General features: G+C 39.2%; 1 protein-coding gene across 23 annotated transcripts in view; it reads left to right on the forward strand.

Moving 5' to 3' along the window:
• Positions 1-22351, forward strand: part of MYCBP2 (MYC binding protein 2) — a 304484-nt gene that overhangs the window by 268219 nt on the left and 13914 nt on the right. For 20 of the 23 annotated variants that reach the window (XM_051850575.2, XM_051850583.2, XM_051850580.2 and 17 more), the window contains 13 exons: positions 794-1033; positions 1334-1432; positions 4887-4967; positions 6245-6511; positions 6958-7241; positions 10674-10770; positions 12263-12382; positions 14247-14348; positions 15501-15629; positions 16001-16133; positions 18900-19003; positions 19933-20121; positions 21622-21729. In XM_051850575.2, the coding sequence (XP_051706535.2) occupies positions 794-1033; positions 1334-1432; positions 4887-4967; positions 6245-6511; positions 6958-7241; positions 10674-10770; positions 12263-12382; positions 14247-14348; positions 15501-15629; positions 16001-16133; positions 18900-19003; positions 19933-20121; positions 21622-21729 (1953 nt within the window). The remainder of the gene's footprint in view (positions 1-793; positions 1034-1333; positions 1433-4886; positions 4968-6244; positions 6512-6957; positions 7242-10673; positions 10771-12262; positions 12383-14246; positions 14349-15500; positions 15630-16000; positions 16134-18899; positions 19004-19932; positions 20122-21621; positions 21730-22351) is intronic. The other 3 variants (XM_051850577.2, XM_070048693.1, XM_051850590.2) reach the window with 1 other exon arrangement.

Consider the following 22351-nt stretch of genomic DNA (forward strand, 5'->3'; position numbering starts at 1 on the left):
AAATTGTTTTTAAATTGTTAAAAAAATTTGGGAAAATAATCCTATTTGGTGAGATAGTATTTGCTTATGCTCAGTACTCCTTTTAGAAAATTGACATTATCACTTGAAATAATATCAAATTTCTATATAAATATATATATATATCCATGTGTGTGCATGTGTATCGATATTTCTGGGTTACTCAATGCCACATGACAGTTTTCATTTTATCAAGGGAATAATGTGAAAAATCATTTTACAGAATATTGATACTAATCCTCGAAAAATTGTATTTCCAGTGAAAGTCAGTATGGAATCACAAGTGTAGAGTTACATACTGTGTAATTTTCCTTCAGAAGTAAAGCATATTACATAATTGCACATTGAAAATATATATCTTTAAATGGAGCTTTAATTCAAGGATTCACAAAACAGGACCCCTTTGCTGATCTTGTGTTTGTAATCATAGTAGGTATAAAGTACAGTTATGTAAATTGTTTGTGATGCTTTCATTAATATAACTTGTCTCAGAAAGCCATAGGTAATCAGGTTTGGATTTTAATTCTCAACTCTATCACTTACCAAGAATCCATCAACTTGTGTTAACCTCAATTTCTTCATCTGTTAATAGCTACTATAAATAATATTACTTATCTGTGCAATGTTTGAATAAGATAATCAATGTGATATGGCCTACTAACCTTTACTCTCTGTACAGTAGTTATTTGAACTTGCTGTTACTTATGCTAACTCTAGGACAATGATAAAAGTGACTCAGCTGTATCAGGTTCCTGTACCTTTTCTCTTCTACCAGGTTGATCTGGATTCCAGGCATATTGGTTGGGTAACAAGTGAACTTCCAGGAGGGGATAATCACATCATAAAAATTGAATTAAAGGGCCCAGAAAATACACTAAGAGTTCGACAAGTGAAAGTCCTGGGCTGGAAAGATGGTGAGAGCACAAAAATCGCCGGCCAGATTTCAGCCAGCGTGGCCCAGCAGAGGAACTGCGAAGCTGAGACTCTCCGAGTATTCAGACTTATTACATCTCAAGTGAGTGTCCTAACCACCTATGCCTAGCACAGTATAAATTGACATAATGTATTTCAAGAGGATAACAAAATAGTTTGTAAAATCTATTAGAGACTGCTAGCTCCAACTGTGACCCATTTTTACTTCTCATAGCCCTAAACGCCTATGTTTCATGTTGCTTTCATAATTCAGAGAAATAATGGTGGAGACAGCAGGAATAACGTATTATAAGTCCTACACAACCAGTTTGTGAGTCCTGTAGCTTTGACAGAAGTAATCCCTGTCATTCATTCCTTCTCTCATGCCTGTCTTCTTCTTCAGGTATTTGGAAAACTCATCTCTGGAGATGCTGAACCTACACCAGAACAAGAGGAAAAAGCACTCTTATCATCACCTGAAGGAGAGGAAAAAGTATACAATGTATTTATTTGTATTCTAAAATTTTATTTCCCTTTTTCATTTTCATATTTTTGTTCCATGAAATAATCCTTGTATTGTTACATGTTTTATTAGGTATGTGATATTAGTTCATATGCAGTTTATTTAAAAAAAAAAAAAACATTTATTTATTTGAAAGAGTTAACAAAGAGGGAGAGAGAGCAAGAGATCTTTATTCGCTCGTTCACTCCCTAAATGGCTGCAACAGCAGAGCTGGGCCAGGCCAAATCCAAGAGCCAAGATCATCTTCTGGGTATCCCACGTGGGTGGCAGGGATGGTGCAAGCATTTGGACCATGTTCTGCCTCTTTCCCAGGAGCATTAGCAGGAAACTGGATCAGAAGTGGAGCATCTGGGAATCAAACTAGCCCCTACATATTTTTGCCCTCTGCTAAACTTTATCACAGTTTATCTGTTCTTGGTTTCTCCCTTGCTGTGCCTACCTGCATGTGCAGTCTATCTCTTCTGCTGAACTACAGGTTCTTAAAGACGGAGTGCATGTTGTACTGGTCTTTAGATCTGCCATACCATAATCACACATACAGTCTATAAATTTTTACCAGAATTTATATTTTATAGTGTTCTTAAAGTCTTAGTATTCTTTTTTCTTAAATGTTTCAAACACTAAGGTATTCAAAAGTTTGTGACAATTGGAATTAAAGGATATGTTTATTTTGGGGCAAAAAAAATATGTGTTCTCCATCAACTTTTTGAAGACCCTTCATAATCACCATGGCAGCCCTTTGAAAGAAAATTTTCAGATTTACTAGGCTAACCACTCTTTAATGGGAAGAATCTGCAAAACGGTACATGGACAGTATGCATAACAAAAAATGTTTATGCAAATTTTTAAGTACATATTTTAAAGATACTGTCTGAGTGACTCTGAGACTGGATACTCCATTAAATCAACTGAATGTTAGCAGTGTCAATTCTTTAAAAAAAAAAAATATGGAGAGATATATACACATATATTTTTGTTTTTACTTCCTTGAAAGATAGAAAATCAGAGAGATCTTCCATCTGCTGGTTCATTCTTCAAATATTAGTAACAAGCCAGAGCTGCTCCAGGACAGAGCCAATAGCCCAAATGTCAATCCTAGACTCCCATGTGGGTGTCAGGAACCCATGTACATGAGTTATCACCTCCTACCTCTCAGAGTGTGCATTAATAGGAAGCTAAAATTGGAAGCAGAGCTAGGATTCTAACCCAGGCACTCCAATATGCAATATAGGCATCAAAACAGCATCTTAATGAATGTGCAAATGCCCATGTTAACATGTCAGATCTGTTAGAAAGCTTTCATTTTGTTCTTGATATTAACCTGCCATTTCAACCCCCTCCGTAAGTATAAATGGCAAGGATGCCATATAGTATATAATCAAGTTATTTAATACATGAAAAAATTGTGCATGACACAGGATTTCACAGGACATTAATATTATTTATGCCCCAGGGTGATCAGAGAGGGCTTCCTGGGGAAATTTGGTCTTGAGTCAGATCTAAAAGAAGGTACATAAAAGATAGATTAGTAGAGAGGATGAAAGTAAGGACTCACTAAAGAGGCTGTTAGGAGGTGGTGTGTTGAGTTAAGGTTAAATAGTAACAGTCATGCTAATAGACGCTTGTAAAATGACATTTTTAAGAGAAACATTTCAAGTCATTATTGAATAACAATTTGCATACAAAAAATCCTCCTTTCAAAATGTATCTTTCAATATATTTTGCCATGTGTGCTTTAGTAAAATCATTATCTATCAATTTTTAAGATTACATTACTCCCAGAAACTCCTTCATGCTTCATTGCATACAATACCCTGCCCTCCCCTCACACTTAGACCCCAGCAGCCACTGAACTATTTTCTGCCCCTGTAATGTTATTTGTTCCCAGTGTATAAATGGAACTGCCCACAGATTCAAACTCCTTGTACCAGGTATCAGTGGTTTGATCTCTTGGTTCCTGAAAAGTATTCATACTTTATCATTTCATTTTATGATGGATAGTTGTGTCATTTCTGCCATTTGGCTATTATTAATAAAAACAACTTGGTAGTTGTTTGGCACAACAGTTAATACACCACTTGGTACACTCATATTGCATATCAGAGTACCTGGGTTCAAATCCTGGCTGTGCTTCCAATTCCAGCTTCCTGCTAATGTGTGCCCTGAGAAGCAGCAAGTGATAGCCCAAATAGTTGGATCCCTGCCACCCAAATAGGAGACCCAGAAGGAGTTCTAGTTCCTGGCATCAGCTTGACCCAGTTCTATGTGTTGCAGACATTTAGGGAGTGAACCAACAAATGGAAGATACTCCTCCTTCTGCCTTCCAAATCAATAAATGTATGGTAGTCTATTGAAAATAAATAAGATTTACTTAAAAAAGAAAGAAAAAAGTTTCTGTGAATGTTTGCAGACATATATTTGTGTAGATATGTTTTTATTTCTCTTACACACCAATGATTAGGATTATTGAGTTGCATGGTAAGCATATGTTTATAAGAAGCTGACAAACTGTTTCCAAGAGAAAAAACCATTTCAACTCTGTTTTTTTAAGTTGTGTGGTTTTCCTCATTGAATTGTAAGATTTCTTCATATGTTCAGAATACAGATCCATTACAAATATGTGCATTCACATATTTTCTTCTATCTAGTCTGTGGCTTATCTTTCAAGAGCAGAATTTTTCAATTTTAATGATATCCAATACATCTGAATTTTTCCCTATATAATTCATGATTTTTGTGTCTTATTTAGAACTAAAAGTCACAAATGTCTTCTGTTTTATTGCTCTTCTCCTAATTGAATGCAGAATGTGAGCTGATAATATTCTCAGTTTAAAAATGAATCTAATCAAAGTGACTCAAATTGACCACATTAAATGATTCTGTGAGAGGGGAATATGCTACTCTAGATTTATTTTTATTTTAAGATTTATTTATTTGGAAGGCGGAGGAACAAACAGAGGCAGAGAGAGAGAGAAAGTCCTTCATCAGCTAGTTCACTGCACAAATGGCCACAAAGGCCAGGGCTGGAACATATCAAAGGCAGAAGCCAAGAACTTCATCCAGGTCTCCCACATGGGTGCAGGGGCCCAAGGACTTGGGCCATCTTCTGCTGCTTTTCCAGGCCATAGCAGAAAGCTGGATCAGCAAGGACTCATCCACAGGGGATGCCAGTGCTACAAGTGGTGGCTTAACCAGCTACACCACAGTGGCAGCCCCTGCTCTAGATTATAAATCTTAGAATTTTGTTCTTTTTATAGTCACTTTGGTCAATATTGATTTCTTCAAACTCTGTCCTTTGTCCTTTATTGTGTTATAAGCTTCAATTTAAAATAAGTTCACCTTAATCTTCATAATTATTTCTTAGGATACTTGAAAGTGCCAAATACACAAATTCTATTTTAAGAATCTGCCTCATTTTTTTTCCTATGTAAAGGCAACATCAGATGCCGACCTGAAAGAACATATGGTTGGAATCATATTCAGCAGGAGTAAACTGACTAACTTACAAAAACAGGTTGGTTAATAGCCATTTCATCATCATCTGCAAGTTTTTGTTTGTTTTTAGGGTATAAAGTGTTTTCCAAAATGTGTGGAGCCTTTTTTATGTTGACTGTTTTTATAGGTCCTGCAAAATTTCTGTGCTTTTTCTAGAAAAGAAGGAATATATTGTCAAATCTGCATCACTTTAAAGATTTTCCTAGAATTGTTAACTTTCTTACCTTGCTGCTTTTTGTTATTTCTCATTTTTAAGGTAGATTGCTGTATACTGGTGTCAGATAGCCAGCTGTATCAAGTTTCATTTGTATTTGCTGTGTTCTTTCCTTCCCCTTCCTTTTCTGTTTCTTTGTTTCTCTCCTGGAAATTAACTGTGCTAAACTAAACCAGGTTTAATGTTTCTAAATGTAACTCAGGGAGTAGTGCTAGGATGTTCACATAATGGGGTGCTGACTGACATAAAAATAGCACTTAAAAGGCAAATGAAACATTGATTTTAATTAGTCTATTTCAACCTTCAACATCATTAAATATTTTAAAGTAAATAAAAAGAATTCATTTGCAAACATTTTATTGGATCTTAAATTATTATGTGTTACTGAAAAACAAAAATTGCTGCCAATTATAATTCTACCAAATAGAAAACACCTTATGAAAATAAATGTTGAAATGGGTTTTATAAAGTACCTTAGAGGTGAAAAATGTGGTATTGATTTTTGTTTGTGCTAAACCACAGGCAGTTACTACATAGTAGTTTTTTTGTTTAAAAAATATTTTATTTATTTGAAAGAATTACAGAGAAAGGTAGAGCCAGAGAGAGAGAGAGAGAGGTCTTCCATCCACTTGTTCCCAGATGACCACAATGGCCGGAACTGAGCTGATCCAAAGCCAAGAGCCAGGGGCTTCCTCCAGGTTTCCCATGCAAGTGCAGGGGCCCAAGGACTTGGGCCGTCTTCTGCTGCTTTCCCAGGCCATAGCAAAGAGTTGGATTGGAAGTGGAGCAGCGGGGACTCAAACCAGTGCCCATATGGAATGATGGCACTGCAGATGGAGGCTTTAACCTACTGAGCCATAGCGCTACATAGTAGTTTTAAATAACTTGATTTTTTATCATGATTCCCATGGTTTTAACTTTTTTTAAGGTTAGTTAAGATAATGATATGATGAAGAATTAACTAAGAGAATGAATATATTAACTTGAGCATCAACTTATATTCTTGTCTCTTCTTTATTTATTTTACTAGTGGTCAATCAAATCTAGATTAATTTTACATTTGCTGTGTTGCCTGTAAATAGGTGTGTGCTCACATCGTCCAGGCTATCCGCATGGAAGCCACCAGAGTGCGTGAGGAATGGGAACATGCCATCTCAAGCAAAGAAAATGCCAATTCTCAGCCAAATGATGAGGATGCCTCTTCTGACGCTTACTGCTTTGAGCTGCTCTCCATGGTGTTAGCATTGAGTGGCTCTAATGTCGGCCGGCAGTATCTGGCTCAGCAGCTGACTCTGCTGCAGGATCTCTTTTCACTGCTTCACACCGCCTCTCCTAGAGTCCAGAGACAGGTGACTGGTCGTACCACTAGCCATTTTGCTTTTCTTGTTGATTGAACTTGTTAAAAAAAGTCACAAAGCAAAGAAAATCACTGTAAAGGCCTTTAAATATAGATATTTACCTTTTATTTCATTACAAGCCTATATTTTAGCTCCTTGTTTCTTATTTTTGACCTTGTAATAAGAGTATAGAAGACCAAAGTGTGATCCATTTTACTAATGTGTTGTGATAAGGCCTCCTTATTACCATGAAATGTATAGTGTCATTTAGTCCTGATCAAAATTAAAAGGCTTGTTTCTTCCCGCTGAACCAGGCAAGAAATTAAAAATAGTGTTTCAGTAATTTCTGTCTTCCTCAAAGATTTTAAAGTTACAGAATGATAGGCACAAAAAAAAGATGAAAACGAACAAAACATAAATCTTTGAAGCGGATCTTTTCCTTTTATGTTTCTTTCCAGGTGACCTCCTTACTAAGACGAGTTTTGCCTGAAGTGACCCCCAGTCGACTGGCCAGCATCATAGGAGTAAAATCCCTCCCCCCAGCGGACATCAGTGATATCATCCACTCAACAGAGAAAGGAGACTGGAATAAGCTGGGGATCTTGGACATGTTTCTAGGATGCATTGCCAAAGCTCTCACTGTACAGCTAAAAGCCAAAGGAACCACCATCACAGGGACAACTGGTACCACTGTGGGCAAAGGAGTTACAACAGTTACCCTTCCAATGATCTTTAATTCCAGGTCAGTCATATGCCTCTGTGTGAGTATGAAAATAGAATAGCACTGCTGTTCCAAAGATTTAAGAAATGATTTCAGATTTCACTTTATTGGCCTACTCACCTCATCAAATCCATAAACAGACCCATGTATAAAAAGAATGTTGAATGTCATAAAGTTCCATTTTCAATTAGTATGGAAAGTTGGCTGAATATATGTTAGAATATTTAGATGTGCATGTTGAAAAGGATGGTAGACCTAGGGGGCCAGCACTGTGGCACAGTGGGCTAAGCCTCTGCCTGTTGTACCAGTGTCCCATATGGGCACTGGTTCATGTCCCAGCTGCTCCTCTTCCAATCCAGCTCTCTGCTATGGCCTGGGAAAGCAGTGGAAAATGGCCCAAGTGCCTGGGTCCCTGCACCCAGGTGGGAGACCCGGAGGAAGCTCCTGGCTCCTGGCTTTGGATCAGCCCAGCTCTGGCTGTTGCTGCCATTTGGGGAGTGAACCAGTGGATGGCAGACTTTTCTCTCTTTCTCTCCCTCTCAGTTAAATGAATAAATCTTTAAAGAAAAAGAAAAAGGGGCCGGCGCCGCGGCTCACTAGGCTAATCCTCCGCCTTGCGGCGCCGGCACACCGGGTTCTAGTCCCGGTTGGGGCGCCGGATTCTGTCCCGATTGCCCCTCTTCCAGGCCAGCTCTCTGCTGTGGCCAGGGAGTGCAGTGGAGAATGGCCCAGGTGCTTGGGCCCTGCACCCCATGGGAGACCAGGAAAAGCACCTGGCTCCTGGCTCCTGCCATCGGATCAGCGCGGTGTGCCGGCCGTAGCGCACTGGCCGTGGCGGCCATTGGAGGGTGAACCAACGGCAAAAGGAAGACCTTTCTCTCTGTTTCTCTCTCTCACTGTCCACTCTGCCTGTCAAAAAAAAAAAAAAAAAAAAAAAAGAAAAAGAAAAAGATGGTAGGCCCCTACCCCTCACATGGTATATAAAAATAAGCTTCAGTTTTATGTTAATATGTTTCTCTTACCATAGTTAAATAAATAACACAAGTAGGGGGAAAGTAAACTTATGATCAGTTAAAACTTTTTGTATTGTGTATTTCCTTTTAAAATTCTAGTAGAACAAATTATAGAAGAACATTGGTATAGCCTTCAAGATAGAGTGGGACAGGGAGATAAAGATCTTCCATCAACTGGTTTACTCCCCAAATGGCCACAGTGGCCCGGGCTACATTAGAGCAAATCCAAGAGCCTTCTGGAACTCCTTCCAGGTCTCCCACGTGGGTGACAGGGGCCCAAACAGTTGGGCCATCTACTGCTGCTTTTCCAAGCACATTACCAGGGAGCTTGATCAGAAGTGGAGCGGGGGCCGGTGCCGTGGCACACTTGGTTAATCCTCTGCCTGCGGTGCCGGCATCCCATATGGGTACCGGGTTCTAGTCCCGGTTGCTCCTCTTCCAGTCCAGCTCTCTGCTGTGGCCCGGGAAGGCAGTGGAGGATGGCCCAAGTGCTTGGGCCCCTGTACCCGCATGGGAGACCAGGAGGAGACACCTGGCTCCTGGTTTTGGATTGGCGCAGCGCCAGCCATAGCGGCCATTTGGGGGGCGAACCAATGGAAGGAAGACCTTTCTCACTGTCTCTCTCACTGTCTATAACTCTACCTATCAACTAAATTAAAAAAAAAAAAAGAAGAAGAAGAAGAAAAAGAAGTGGAGAGGCCAGGACACAAACCAGTGCTCATGGAATGCTAACATTGCAAGTGGGAGCTTTTACCCACTACACCATGATGCCAGCCCTGGAGAAGACTTGCTTAAGCAAAACACAAAACCTAAAAGTCATATGGGAAAGGATTCACAAACTTGGCAACATAAAAACTTCTGAAACTGGCCGGCGCTGTGGCTCAATAGGCTAATCCTCCGCCTTGCGGTGCCGGCACACCGGGTTCTAGTCCCCGTCAGGGCGCCAGATTCTGTCCCAGTTGCCCCTCTTCCAGGCCATCTCTCTGCTATGGCCCAGGAGTGCAGTGGAGGATGGCCCAAGTCCTTGGACCCTGTACCCACATGGGAGACCAGGAGAAGCACCTGGCTCCTGGCTTCGGATCAGCGCGATGTGCCGGCCACAGCGCGCCGGCCGCAGCGGCCATTAAAGGGTGAACCAAGGGCAAAAGGAAGACCTTTCTCTCTGTCTCTTTCTCACTGTCCACTCTGCCTGTCAAAAACAAGAAAACTTCTGAAACTAACTTACTTGGAAAAATATTTAGGCCCATATAATAAACATTGAATTATTAGACATAATAGCTACAAATCCATGAGAAAAGGGTAAACAATTGATAGAAAAATAAACGACAGAAACAGTAATTTCAAAGAGAACCAATTACAAATGCCAGTAAGCAAATGTAGATTCAAAGATTCAAAGTTATAAATGTTGTTTATGCTTAATAAAGTATTTGCATCTCATCTCATATAAATTGCTGCAAGCTTGGTGGATGTCAGTTTGATAATATCTCACAAATGTATATATATATATATATATATATATCCTTTAACGCATAGATTCTATCTCTGAAGCTTTGATATAATATATATATATGAAAAGGTGTTCTGCAACTGTTTATAACAGAGTACTGTAGATATCTGGAACAGTGCTACTCAGAGCCAATCCATGACAGAAAGCAGATACCACCAGGATGTTAATCATTGTGTTACTTCCTTAGCATAGAGAGTCTTGCTGGGATTTAAAAATTTTTTTTAAAGTCAGCTGAACAGCCGGCGCCATGGCTCTATAGGCTAATCCTCCACCTGCGGCGCCGGCACACCTAGTTGGGGCACCGGATTCTGTCCTGGTTGCTCCTCTTCCTGTCCAGCTCTCGGCTGTGGCCCAGGAAGGCAATGGAGGATGGCCCAAGTCCTTGGGCCCTGCACCCACATGGGAGACCAAGAGGAAGCACCTGACTCCTGGCTTTGGTTGGTGCAGTGCGCCAGCTGTAGCGGCCACTGGGGAGTGAACCAACGGAAAAAGGAAGACTTCTCTCTCTCTCTCTCACTGTCCACTCTGCCTGTCCCAAAAAAAAAAAAAAAAAAAAAAAAAAAATTAAAAGGAAGGTGAACTGAATAGTAGTGTTCTTAGTGATATAGTTGATTTGCATTTTAGCTCAAGCTCCTTATTATTTCCATGTATACCTGAAACAAATGGTTTGCAGTCCATGGACTATACTTTGAATATCAGTTATAGAGGATGCACACAAAACTAATATGCAACAGAAAAATTGAGACGGATCATAAATCAGAATGCTGCTTCTCTTGGAGTTGATGAGTTTTGATAGACTTTTAAATTATTTGTATTAATTCAGTCACTTGAATAATTAAATTGATGCATGATGAGTAACATCTTCATCTTTTTTTATTGGTAACAATTTCACTGATAGTTTGTTGGTTTGTAAACACTGATCTTTCTTTGTAGTTATCTTCGACGAGGTGAGAGTCATTGGTGGATGAAAGGCTCAACACCTACGCAGATCTCAGAGATCATCATCAAGCTTATTAAGGACATGGCATCAGTAAGTTTCCATTCTCCTGACCATTCTGGCAGAGAAGTGCAGCAGGAGTCAGACAAAACAGAACCACCTGGCTCTGCTGACTTGATAGAAGTGCTTTACTATTATTTTGCTTTACTTCAAGATTGTTTTTATTATGTTCAGTATTATGGCATTGCTCTTCTATGAATGATAAATTTGTCACTTACGTAAGCTATGTTCCTTTCAAACTCCCCAGTTAATTTACTTGCAAATTGTTGTCTAAGTCTTCTAAAACTTTAAGCCAATAAAACTTCTAGAAATGGGAGTTTCTCTTTCTCTTTAGTCCTCAGGGTTGATGAAGCCTTTCTTTTTCTTTATTAATTAGTGTCCTGTATCACTAAGATATTGGCTTTGGAGGTTGATCTGAGAGTGTGGAGGAGAGGGAGTTATGTGAGAGTGCCTGGCTCTTCCTGATTGCCCCAGGCATGTCAGTTTCCTCACATTCCACTGTATTTCTGTGGAACTCGCTTGAAGAGGGTGACTTCCTATGGAAGGTAGTTCCCCAACAGGCACAGCAAACAGAGGACATTTTGGAGAAGGACTTGAACTGCCCATTAAAAGACTGATACCAAGTGCAAATGGGAAGTGAGAAGATATTTTGGAGAAAAGATGAAATTGAATCATTTTTTTCCCCAGTAGCATGGATATTTTCTCAGTCTTTGTGATAAACAGGCTTTCTGAAGGTGTTCATTGGATGAAAATGTTTAGGAACATCTAAATCCTAAGATAAGTGTTACTGTTAGTTAAAAATCAAAGCAGCAAATAAAGGTAGTTTAGTTTGAACTTTTTACCTTGGGGTTCTAGTAATACTTATCTAAAGCAAATAGCTCAGCTGTATAAATTTCATGTTAAATAAACAAAATTTCTCAAGCATGAATACCTTAGTATCTTTGAGAGATTTTCCCCCAGATAGGAGAAGAAATCCATTTGGGATCTACAGGAAAAGGATATTGAAAACTTAAATTTTTATTTTCTTTTAAATCATTAAATTAATTATTAGAAGTTTAGTTTTTCATAGAACTGTGAAGAATTTTTAATTCAAAATCCATACCCATCTCTCAGCTTAATGAAAAGAAGTAAATGTTTTCTTTTGGTGTGAGATACTTTTTGAGAGAAAAGAGGGGTAGACATTTATCCTAACAGTTAAGATGCCCACATCCCACATCCAAGTACCTGGCTTTCATTCCTAGCCTTGACTTCTGACTGCAAGTTCTGCTGATGCAGACGCTGGGAGGCAGTAGTGACGGCTCAAGTAATTTGGTTACTGCCACCTGTATGAGAGACCTGGATTGATATCCCAGTACCCAGCTTTGGACCTAGCCTGGCCTCAGCCATCCAGCATATTTGGGAGTGAATCAGACTCTGTCTCCCTCTCTTTGCCTCTCAAATAAGTTAACTGTTAAATAGAGAAAAGAGTTTACTTATAATAACACTTTTCAGATTACTTATTAAAATATTCTGTCTGGCTTAACAGGGTCATCTATCAGAAGCTTGGTCCCGAGTGACAAAAAATGCTATTGCAGAAACTATCATTGCCTTGACCAAGATGGAAGAAGAATTCAGGTCTCCTGTGAGATGCATTGCTACAACTAGAGTAGGTGTTGTTGTTAAATGTGATCTGAATCATTACTTCTTCCTTTCTAGTAATGAATTTGAACAAAATTTAATTGATGAATTAACTTAATACGTGGTGTTTTGTTGTGTTTTACCAAATGTTATATTCATTGAAAGGTACAAAGGATGTTTATGAATTAAAAGCTAAATACTGTGGTCATCGTTTTTCACTGTTTGGTGTTCTAAATCACTTGTTTTTGTAAACTGTTAAGAAAGCTAAGGATATACTGGTTAGAAAAGGCTAAATTACATTGTGTGTTTGTGTATTAGCTTCCTATTGACCTATATAGTGTAGCTTACCACAAAAGCTCTGCGCCATGATAAACCTTCGAAGACAAGGCCCCTCTTCCTTTCTGATGACCCAGTTAATAATGCAGAGTTCATAGCTTGCTCACTGGGCTTATAGATCTTACTTTCAAAAGCAAGAAGTGCTTGCCCAGGGTGGGGTGGTATCTTTGAGGAAGTGAGATTGCATTCCTCAGATGAGATGAATGTAGTAAATTTTCACCTGTTAGATTTCATATCCCATATGCTTCCAAAAGAGGTCTGGAGATATACTTAAAACAAGGCAGTGTGACAACATTAGAAACAAGTGAATGCTAATAGAAATTACTTAGGTTAATCTTTAGAAGTCTAAAAAAAGAAGATAAATTGTATTTCCATAGAGCAGGAAAAACCAGTTTGTGCTGTCTTACTTGTGAATATGCCACACCTGACGCAGGTTGTTTTTCACAGTAACGCTTTCCCACCACTCAAACATTCTTTTTTTTTTTTTTTAGAGAGAGTTGTGTTTTCTTTTTTTTTTAAAGATTTATTTATTTGAAAGGCAGAGTTACAGAGCGAGAGGGAGAAGGAGGGTCAGAGAGAGAGATCTTCCATCCAGTAGTTCATTCCCCAAATGGCCACAAATGGCAGGAGCTGAACCAATCTGAAGCTAGGAGCTTCTTCTGGGTCTCCCACGTGGGTGCAGAGGCCCAAGGACCTGGACCATCTTGCACTGCACCTTAGCAGGGAGCTGAATCTGAAGTAGAGCAGCTGGGACTTGAACCTGCGCCCATATAGGATGCTGGCACTGCAGGTGATGGCTTAACCCGCTACACCACAGCACCAGCCCCTGTATTCTATATTCCACTTTATTCTTACATTTTCTTTTTCTGCCTGTTTTACCTTCTCTTATTATCCATGTCCAGTGATACATATACTTCCTAGAGTTGAGCCAGTTGAGTGATTTTCCATTTTTCATTAATAAAAACTAAAGGTTATCATTTAAGCCTCAGAAATTTTTATCTACTTTTAAGGGCAGTTTTGGAAGTTTGTTGGATATTTATTTCTGACAAAGTACACCAAATACAGTGCTAGGGCCTTTGGAGAAAAAAAAGAGACTTCTAAGGAGTATCTAAAAGGATTTAATGTGTCCTTAGCTACTCACGGGATTTGGCAAAATTAAACAGGCATTGTGTCACCTTCTTTGGAACTGAATGCCTCTGACAGTGATATTGGATGGGAAAATATGTGAAGGCTTTGGTGTAGTAATTATTAAATGTGGAAATTCGCTTATTCATATGTTGCTTACATATTAGACCAATAATGGATAATTTCATATGCCAGGTGGAAGACTGGGTGGTTCATCAGAGAAAAGCTGGTGTTCAGTAAATATTTGAGTACCTACTGTGCACATCACTTATACAGCAGCAACCACATGTGCCTGATATGTGGAAACACCAGGAAAACTTGAGTGCCACTGAGGATGTATGTCCAGTTCAGCCATCAGTTGTTGGCTGCTATCGTCTGTCTGACAATGGGTTTTGTAATTCGGTAGTGTTAACAGCCTTGCCTTTCTACAGCTCTGGCTTGCTCTAGCATCGCTGTGTGTTCTTGATCAGGACCATGTAGACCGCCTCTCTTCAGGAAGATGGATGGGAAAGGATGGACAGCAAAAACAGATGGTAAGATCAGAACTATTTTATAAGAATCTATCATGTTTTTCTTCAAAGTAAGCTGTAGCTTAGCTTTTAAAAATTAGCAAATAAAAGTGTACGATTAGTAGAACTCTTAATATTTGAGGAGTTCCAATTGGCCAAGAGCTTCCCACAGGACTTTCACTTAGAGTCTCTTCTTCATAGTATGTCAAGAAACTTTAGGAGCTTTTATTTAATTAGGCAAAAGAACTTTATAATTCATCTCTGAGTCCTGTTTCCATGATATCAAAATTTGTTTTCAGTCTGACTCTGACTATATGTCTATATTTTGTGCTAAATATAATCAGTCTTAAGGTAGGAAGGAAAGCAATAAGAGCATCAATGTGACACCCTCATTCACAAGCCTACATAAAGTGGGCATGATGGATTTATTCAAATTCACTGCAATGGAAACCTTTATATACACACTCTCAACATTTTCTCATTCATGTTCAAGTTTCAAAACTGAATAATTTATTCATTTAGCATATGGAATGTGTAGCTACATAACAGGTAAAGTATGTCTTAAGTCATTAAGCAGAGCATATGTGTTCATTTTATTCATCACTGAACTTGTATAATACATTAATTGTTGAACTTAAGGTCTGGAGACATTTATAGTTAGTTCTACTCGCCATCCTTCTACTGTTTCAGGTTGTTTTTTTTTAAGATTTATATATTTTTATTTGAAAAGTAGAGTGATAGAGAAAAAGAGATAGCAGTCTTCCATCTCATGGTTCACTTCCCAATGATCACAGTGCCCAGGCCATAAAGGACTGGGCTGGTCTGGGCCAAAGCCAGAAGCCCAGAACTTCATCTGGCTCTCCCACATGGGTGGCAGGAGCCCAAGTACTTGAACCATCTTCTGCTGCTTTCCAAGGTGCATTAGCAGGAAGCTGGATTGGAAGCATAGCAGCTGGGACTCAATCCTTTACTCCAATATGGAATAGCCAGTGTCACAGGCAGCAGTTTAACCCACTGTGCCACAATGCCAGTCCCCATTCTGTTGAATCTTCATATTCTAAATTCTTCGTAGACTTCAGAGTAACAGTCTGTGATTGATATACATCCGATTTATGTGATAGTTTTGGCAAGTTCTTGTTAATCTAATGTAAAATGTGGAAATGTCTTTTTTTTTAGCCTATGTGTGATAACCATGATGATGGTGAAACTGCAGCTATCATTTTATGCAATGTTTGTGGAAATTTATGTACTGACTGTGACAGATTCCTTCATCTTCATCGACGAACCAAAACTCATCAAAGACAGGTGAACGTTTCTGTCTTTATACTTAGAACAGTATCTGGAGCATGAAATATATTCAATAAATTCTGAAATAAATGTGGGACAGGAGGTTGGAGTAGTGGGGAAAAGTGACTTTTTAAATCAAAGGCCTTGGCTGAATTCCCAGATGTCTCACTTACTTTCAACTGTAAGTTAAGCAACTTAATCTTTTCAGGACTTGGTTTCCCCATTTAAAGTGGGGGTGGTGTGAAGATTATAGAGAAGGTTGAGAATACCTGGAACTTCTTAGAGAGCTTCATAAAAAAAGTCATTATTGTTGAATAATTCAGTTTTATACTTCCTTTTTCAGGGTAATACATAAATATATTTTTTCCTTTCTTTAAATGAACTAATAGGTCTTTAAAGAAGAGGAAGAAGCTATAAAGGTTGACCTTCATGAAGGTTGTGGTAGAACCAAGTTGTTCTGGTTGATGGCACTGGCGGATTCTAAAACAATGAAGGCTATGGTGGAATTCCGAGAACATACAGGTAAAAAAATGACTAAAGATTGAACCGTGCCTATTATGACTAAACTAGATGTTATTCCATTTAATATGAATAGTGTTGAGTGACATTCTGAGGTTTAGCTATGACATCATTGATCACAATCTGTATTATATTTACTAGACACAGTATTCTGTGATGGGAAGAGCTTTAGACTAGATATCAGGAAATACTAATTAGCTGTGGGACCTCAGCAAATCATTTAACCTCTCTAGAACTTGCCTTCATTTGTAAAGTGGTTGTGCAGAGGCACACATGACTGACAGCCTGTGGTTGTACAGAAGTACACGTGACTGACAGTCTTTAAAAGTATAAGATACATTCCCATAACTAGCCTTCACACACTATGGGGGCTCCATCGCTACCATGCACTTCCCATGTAGCCCATTTCTATATTGTGAGTTGTAGCCTCACAGTAAGAATTGCTGCACGGTGTGAGCCCTGAGATCTCTTTTCTCTGTAAGGTTTCATGGTTTTATGACATTTTCATAGGCTTTTGTAGACCTAGTGCATCACAAGAATTTTTTGAAGGGTGCTGTTTCCACTGATAGTAACAAAATAATAGCAAAAAAAAGTGAGCAGATATTATTCTAAACAAATAAGAACTGTGTATGTTTAACACACTTTATTATCTCCAAAGTATAATGCCTTGGAGTTTTTTGCTTTTTTTTTTTTTTCCTAAAGCAGGTTAAAGTTGCATTGAATCTTTTTTTTTTTTTTTTTAAGATTTATTAATTTGTTTGAAAGGCAGAGTTACAGAGAGGCAGAGGCAGAGAGAGAGATCTTCAATCTACTGGTTCACTCCCCAAATGCCTGCAAAAGTCAGAGCTGAGCCAATTTGAAGCCAGGAGCCAGGAGCTACTTCCAGGTCTCCCACACAAGTGCAGGTGCCCAAGGACTTGGGCCATCTTCTACTGCTTTCCCAGGCCATAGCAGAGAGCTGGATCAGAAGTGGAGCAGTCAGGGTTGGAACTGGCACCCATAGGGGATGCCAGCACTGCAGCCACAGCTCCGGCCCCAAATTGAAAAATGAATTCTCAATTTTTAGCATCTCTGCAACCTGCCATTTATTTGACACAAATTTCTGATATTGGGGAGCAGGTACAAATGCAAGCAGATTTTCCTCTAAACATTAATGAATTTTCATGCTACTAGAGCATGGTCTTATTTTTCCCCCTTATTTTTTTCCTATGATTTTTATGTGCCATGTATTTTGTTCATTAGTTTTCTAGTGCTGAACTGTCCCTGTATTCATAATATGAACTATCCTTTTAATAAAAAACTATTTTCTGTAATTATTGCTGAATTCAGTGTATTAATATTATATTTGAATTTTTGGTTATCTGTTTAAAAATGAGCTTGGTCTTTAATTTTCAGATCAGGCCGGCGCCGCGGCTCACTAGGCTAATCCTCCGCCTAGCGGCGCCGGCACACCGGGTTCTAGTCCCGGTTGGGGCGCCGGATTCTGTCCCGGTTGCCCCTCTTCCAGGCCAGCTCTCTGCTGTGGCCAGGGAGTGCAGTGGAGAATGGCCCAAGTGCTTGGGCCCTGCACCCCATGGGAGACCAGGAGAAGTACCTGGCTCCTGCCATCGGATCAGCGCGGTGCGCCGGCCGCAGCACGCCAGCTGCGGCGGCCATTGGAGGGTGAACCAACGGCAAAGGAAGACCTTTCTCTCTGTCTCTCTCTCTCACTGTCCACTCTGCCTGTCAAAAAATAAAAAATAAAAAATAAATAAATAAAATAAAAAAAAATTAATTTTCAGATCTTCCTGGGCTCACTTTTCCTGTTGTTCTGTTCTTATTTTATGGTTTCTATTGTTGCTTTTTTTTCAAGATTTATTTTATTTATTTCAAAGAGTTATAGAGGTATAGACAGAGAGGTCTTCCATCTGCTCGTTCACTCCCCAGATGGCTGCAATGGCTGGAGCTATGCCAATCCAAAGCCAGGAGCTAGGAGCTTCTTCTGGGTCTCCCACATGAGTGCAGGGGCCCAAGAATGTGGGCCATCCTCCATTGCTTTCCCAGGCCATAGCAGAGAGCTGGATCAGAAGAGGAGCATCCGGGACTAGAACCGGTACTCATATGTGATGCAGGTGCTTCAGGCCAGGGCTTTAACCTGCTGCACCACAGTGCTGGCCCCTTTGTTGCTGCTTTAAATATTTCAGACATTGAAATGTCTTTTCAAATTACAGAGTCCCTTGGATAGTAATTCTTATGTTTTTCAAGTTTCATACCCTGTTTATAGACTTTCTCTTATTGCCTTATAATTGTGTTATTATATGAAGATACTTAACGATTCCCTTTATTTTGTATATTTTAAATTTTTACCCATTTGGTATTGTATTTGCAGTGGCAGGGGCTTGCCATATCTGCTCAGTCTGTTCATTTGGCTAGTCATCTAGTCTGTCTTTTACTGAAAAAATATAAATAAATCAGTCAGAGATTTATTTGGCTTCAGTAGGTCTTCAGTTTCTTATCTTTTTTTAAAATTCTATTTAAGTTATACAAGTTTCATGTATTTCATATATACAGATTTATGGACATAGTGATACTTACCCCTTATCCCTTTTTTGATGATTACTTACTTTATAATTAGGACAGCTTGCTTGCCTTCAAGTATAAAGATGTCAGGCAATTTCCCAGGGTTAACAACTGAGACACAAACATGGTTTGCCTATTAAAAAATGACCAACCATCTTAAAACATGTAAGAAACGTATCCTTATGGACTTCTTTTTCTGCTCGAACCTAGGCAAACCCACCACAAGTAGCTCCGAAGCATGCCGCTTCTGTGGGTCCAGGAGTGGGACGGAGCTGTCTGCGGTCGGCAGTGTCTGTTCTGATGCAGACTGCCAGGTGAGCATGCAGCTGGGCAGGCAGGCCTGCCTGGCGCGGAAAATAGCACATATGCCCACGGGACACTTGGACTGGGGTACATAAGAGCTGTAGCTCAGCATCTCCGCAGTTTTCTAAACTGCTTTATTACTTTTGTCAACATTAAATGCTTTATGGAAGCTAGAGAATTAACCATATAAGGCTCTCAAACGCAAACCAGACTTTCTGTGTTTCCCAACTACAAACATTACATGTATTTAATGTTTAATTTTGTACTAGAAATAGTTTAAAAATTTATGGACTGCATTTTCGGTATGTCTTATATACTTTGTTCACTTATTTCCCTAAAATGAATTTTTTTTAAGATTTATTTATTTATTTGAAAGGCAGAATTACAGAGAGGCAGAGACAGAGAAGTCTTTCATCTGCTGTTTTACTCCCTAAATTGCTGCAACAGCCCAAGTTGTGCCGATCTGAAGCCAGGAGCCAGGAACTTTTTCTAGGTCTCCACGTGGGTGCAGGGACCCAAGTACTTGGGCCATCTTCTGCTGCTTTCCCAGGCCATAGCAGAGAACTGGATTGGAAGTGCAGCAGCTGAGACTTGAAACTGCGCCCATATGGGATGCCAGCACTGTAGGCGGTGGCTTTATCTGCTACTCCACAGTGCCAGCTCCTAAAATGAATTTCTAATATCTGAGCGTTCTTTGTCCTGAATATGTATTTTATCATTTCATGCTTTCTAAATATTTTTGGTTGCTCAGTTCAATAAATAAGAATATGGATAATGCTCAGATATTCAGAGATAATTTTTAAATCTGTTTTGGCAGAGAGAGCGCTAACTTGGAGATTTTACATCAGGAACTTTTGCTTCATGACTAGTCATAATAGCTGTAACTACAAGATGTTTGCCTTGTTGATCATTATCTACCATCATAATTTATCATTAACAGGAATATGCCAAGATAGCCTGCAGTAAGACCCATCCTTGTGGCCATCCATGTGGAGGTGTTAAAAATGAAGAGCACTGTTTGCCCTGTCTACACGGCTGTGATAAGAATGCCACGAGCCTGAAGCAAGATGCCGATGACATGTGCATGATCTGCTTCACTGAAGCGCTTTCAGCAGCACCTGCCATTCAGGTTGCCTCTGCCTTAAAATGCATCTGAACTCTAGCATGGGGAAATCTAAACAGATTTGTCAAATATAAAAAACATCGAAATCTCCTTTTATGTCACAGGGCAAAAGGTTCTATTAATATATACATCTACCAGGCTTTTCAGAGAAAACCTCTGTCTCCTCATGCTCTGATTTCCATTTCGTGTGCCCAGCTTTACCTGTGATTTGTATGAACCTGTGTAATTCAGACATGTACAAACTGTTCATAAGACCTTCCTTTCTGTCTGTCTCTCTCACTGTCCACTCTGCCTGTCAAAAAAAAAAAAAAAAAAAAAAGGCAGAGCTGCTAGGTTGTCCAGGGCTTAACCCACTCAGCATAATGTTTTCCAGATTTCTCCATCTTGTTGCAAATGACCGGGTTTCGTTGTTTTTGACTGCTGTATAGTATTCTATAGAGTACATGTCCCATAATTTCTTTATCCAGTCCACTGTTGATGGGCATTTGGGTTGGTTCCAGCTCTTACCTATTTGAATTGAGCTGCAGTAAACATTAAGGTGCAGACAGCTTTTTTGTTTGCCAATTTTCATTTCCTTTGGGTAAATTCCAAGGAGTGGTATGGCTGGGTTGTATGGTAGGGTTATATTCAGGTTTCTGAGGAATCTCCAGACTGACTTCCATAGAGGCTTAACCAGTTTGCATTCCCACCAACAGTGGGTTAGTGTCCCTTTTTCCCCACATCCTCTCCAGCATCTGTTGTTGGTAGATTTCTGAATGTGAGCCATTCTAACCGGAGTGAGGTAAAACCTCATTGTGGTTTTGATTTGCATTTCCCTGATTGCTAGTGATCTTGAACATTTTTTCATGTGTGTGTTGGCCATTTGGATTTCCTCTTTTGAAAAATGTCTATTGAGGTCCTTGGCCCATCTCTTAAGTAGGTTGTTTGTTTTGATGTTGTGGAGTTTCTTGATCTCTTTGTGGATTCTGGTTATTAATCCTTTATCTGTTGCATAGTTTGTGAATATTTTTTCCCATTCTGTTGGTTGCCTCTTCACTTTCCTGACTGTATCTAATGACACATACTTCTATACATAATAGAAGTCACCACTGGATTTGCTAAATAAGGGGTTTAACTTTTACAAGTTTTTATATATTTTCAGTTCTTGTGATTTCAAGATAATGAATATTCTCAAACATATTTTAAATCTTTAAATCAGTAGGTGGTTCTTCTTTCTCAGGGATAGAAAAGTGAATAATGATACATTTCTCCCTAACCTGGCTTACTTTGTGTCAGTGGCATTTTATACAGGCGGCATTAATATATGAATGGCAAAAATTGAGAAAAGCTAAAGGCTTTGTTAAAATGTCTCATAAATAATAAAGAAGTGGTGAAATTTCATTATCTTCATTTATAAATTTTGCTTCTACCTTCTTTAAGTAGTACATTACATTGAATAACCTCCCAGTTATATAGATGTTTATCATTAATTCATGTGCTTACATCCTTCTTGTTTCTTTATTTAAGCTGGACTGCAGTCATGTATTCCACTTGCAATGCTGTCGACGAGTTTTGGAAAACAGATGGCTTGGTCCAAGGATAACATTTGGATTTATATCTTGTCCAATTTGCAAGGTATGGGAAGAAACTGAAATTATCTCCTTTGTATTTATTTTCATCTTGACTTCAGAAATACACATACATCAGCAGCTCTGTGTGCTTCCCAGTTTATTTTTTAACAGCAGCCCCCTTGAGTTTCAACCTCAGCTTCCAGGTGACCCCTGAGAATATTATGAAGTCTTCCTAACTGCTACCATGCATTTCAAAACAGCTATTGTCAATGAAAAGCTGGCTCCAGTAAATTAAATGTTTCCCATGGGAGTGTTCAGGTAAACATCATCATGCAGTACTCTTTCAGACCTCCTAAGGGTCTATATCACATGACACAACACGGGCTGACTGCAGATAGAAGAAGGTACTTGGAGGTGCTGATACCTGCCTTTAAAGAGGGAGTCAGAACCGTCAGTGTCATTAGAGTCTTTGAGAGCTACCTAAATAGGCAGAAAACCCTTGACATTTTGACGTGTTTCTATGAAAATGGTAAGCAGAGTAGGAAGTTATTTTGGCAAGCTAATCATGGCTTAAAAAAATGTTAAAGAAGAAATGTGTCAGTGCCTCTCTTGCTACTTCATTCTTTTTTGTTCTATTAAACTCTACCTGTTTTTTTTCTGTCTTCATAATTGCAGACTGGTGTAAG

Source organism: Oryctolagus cuniculus, chromosome 9 (assembly GCF_964237555.1).
Source record: "Oryctolagus cuniculus chromosome 9, mOryCun1.1, whole genome shotgun sequence".
Taxonomy (NCBI): domain Eukaryota; kingdom Metazoa; phylum Chordata; class Mammalia; order Lagomorpha; family Leporidae; genus Oryctolagus; species Oryctolagus cuniculus.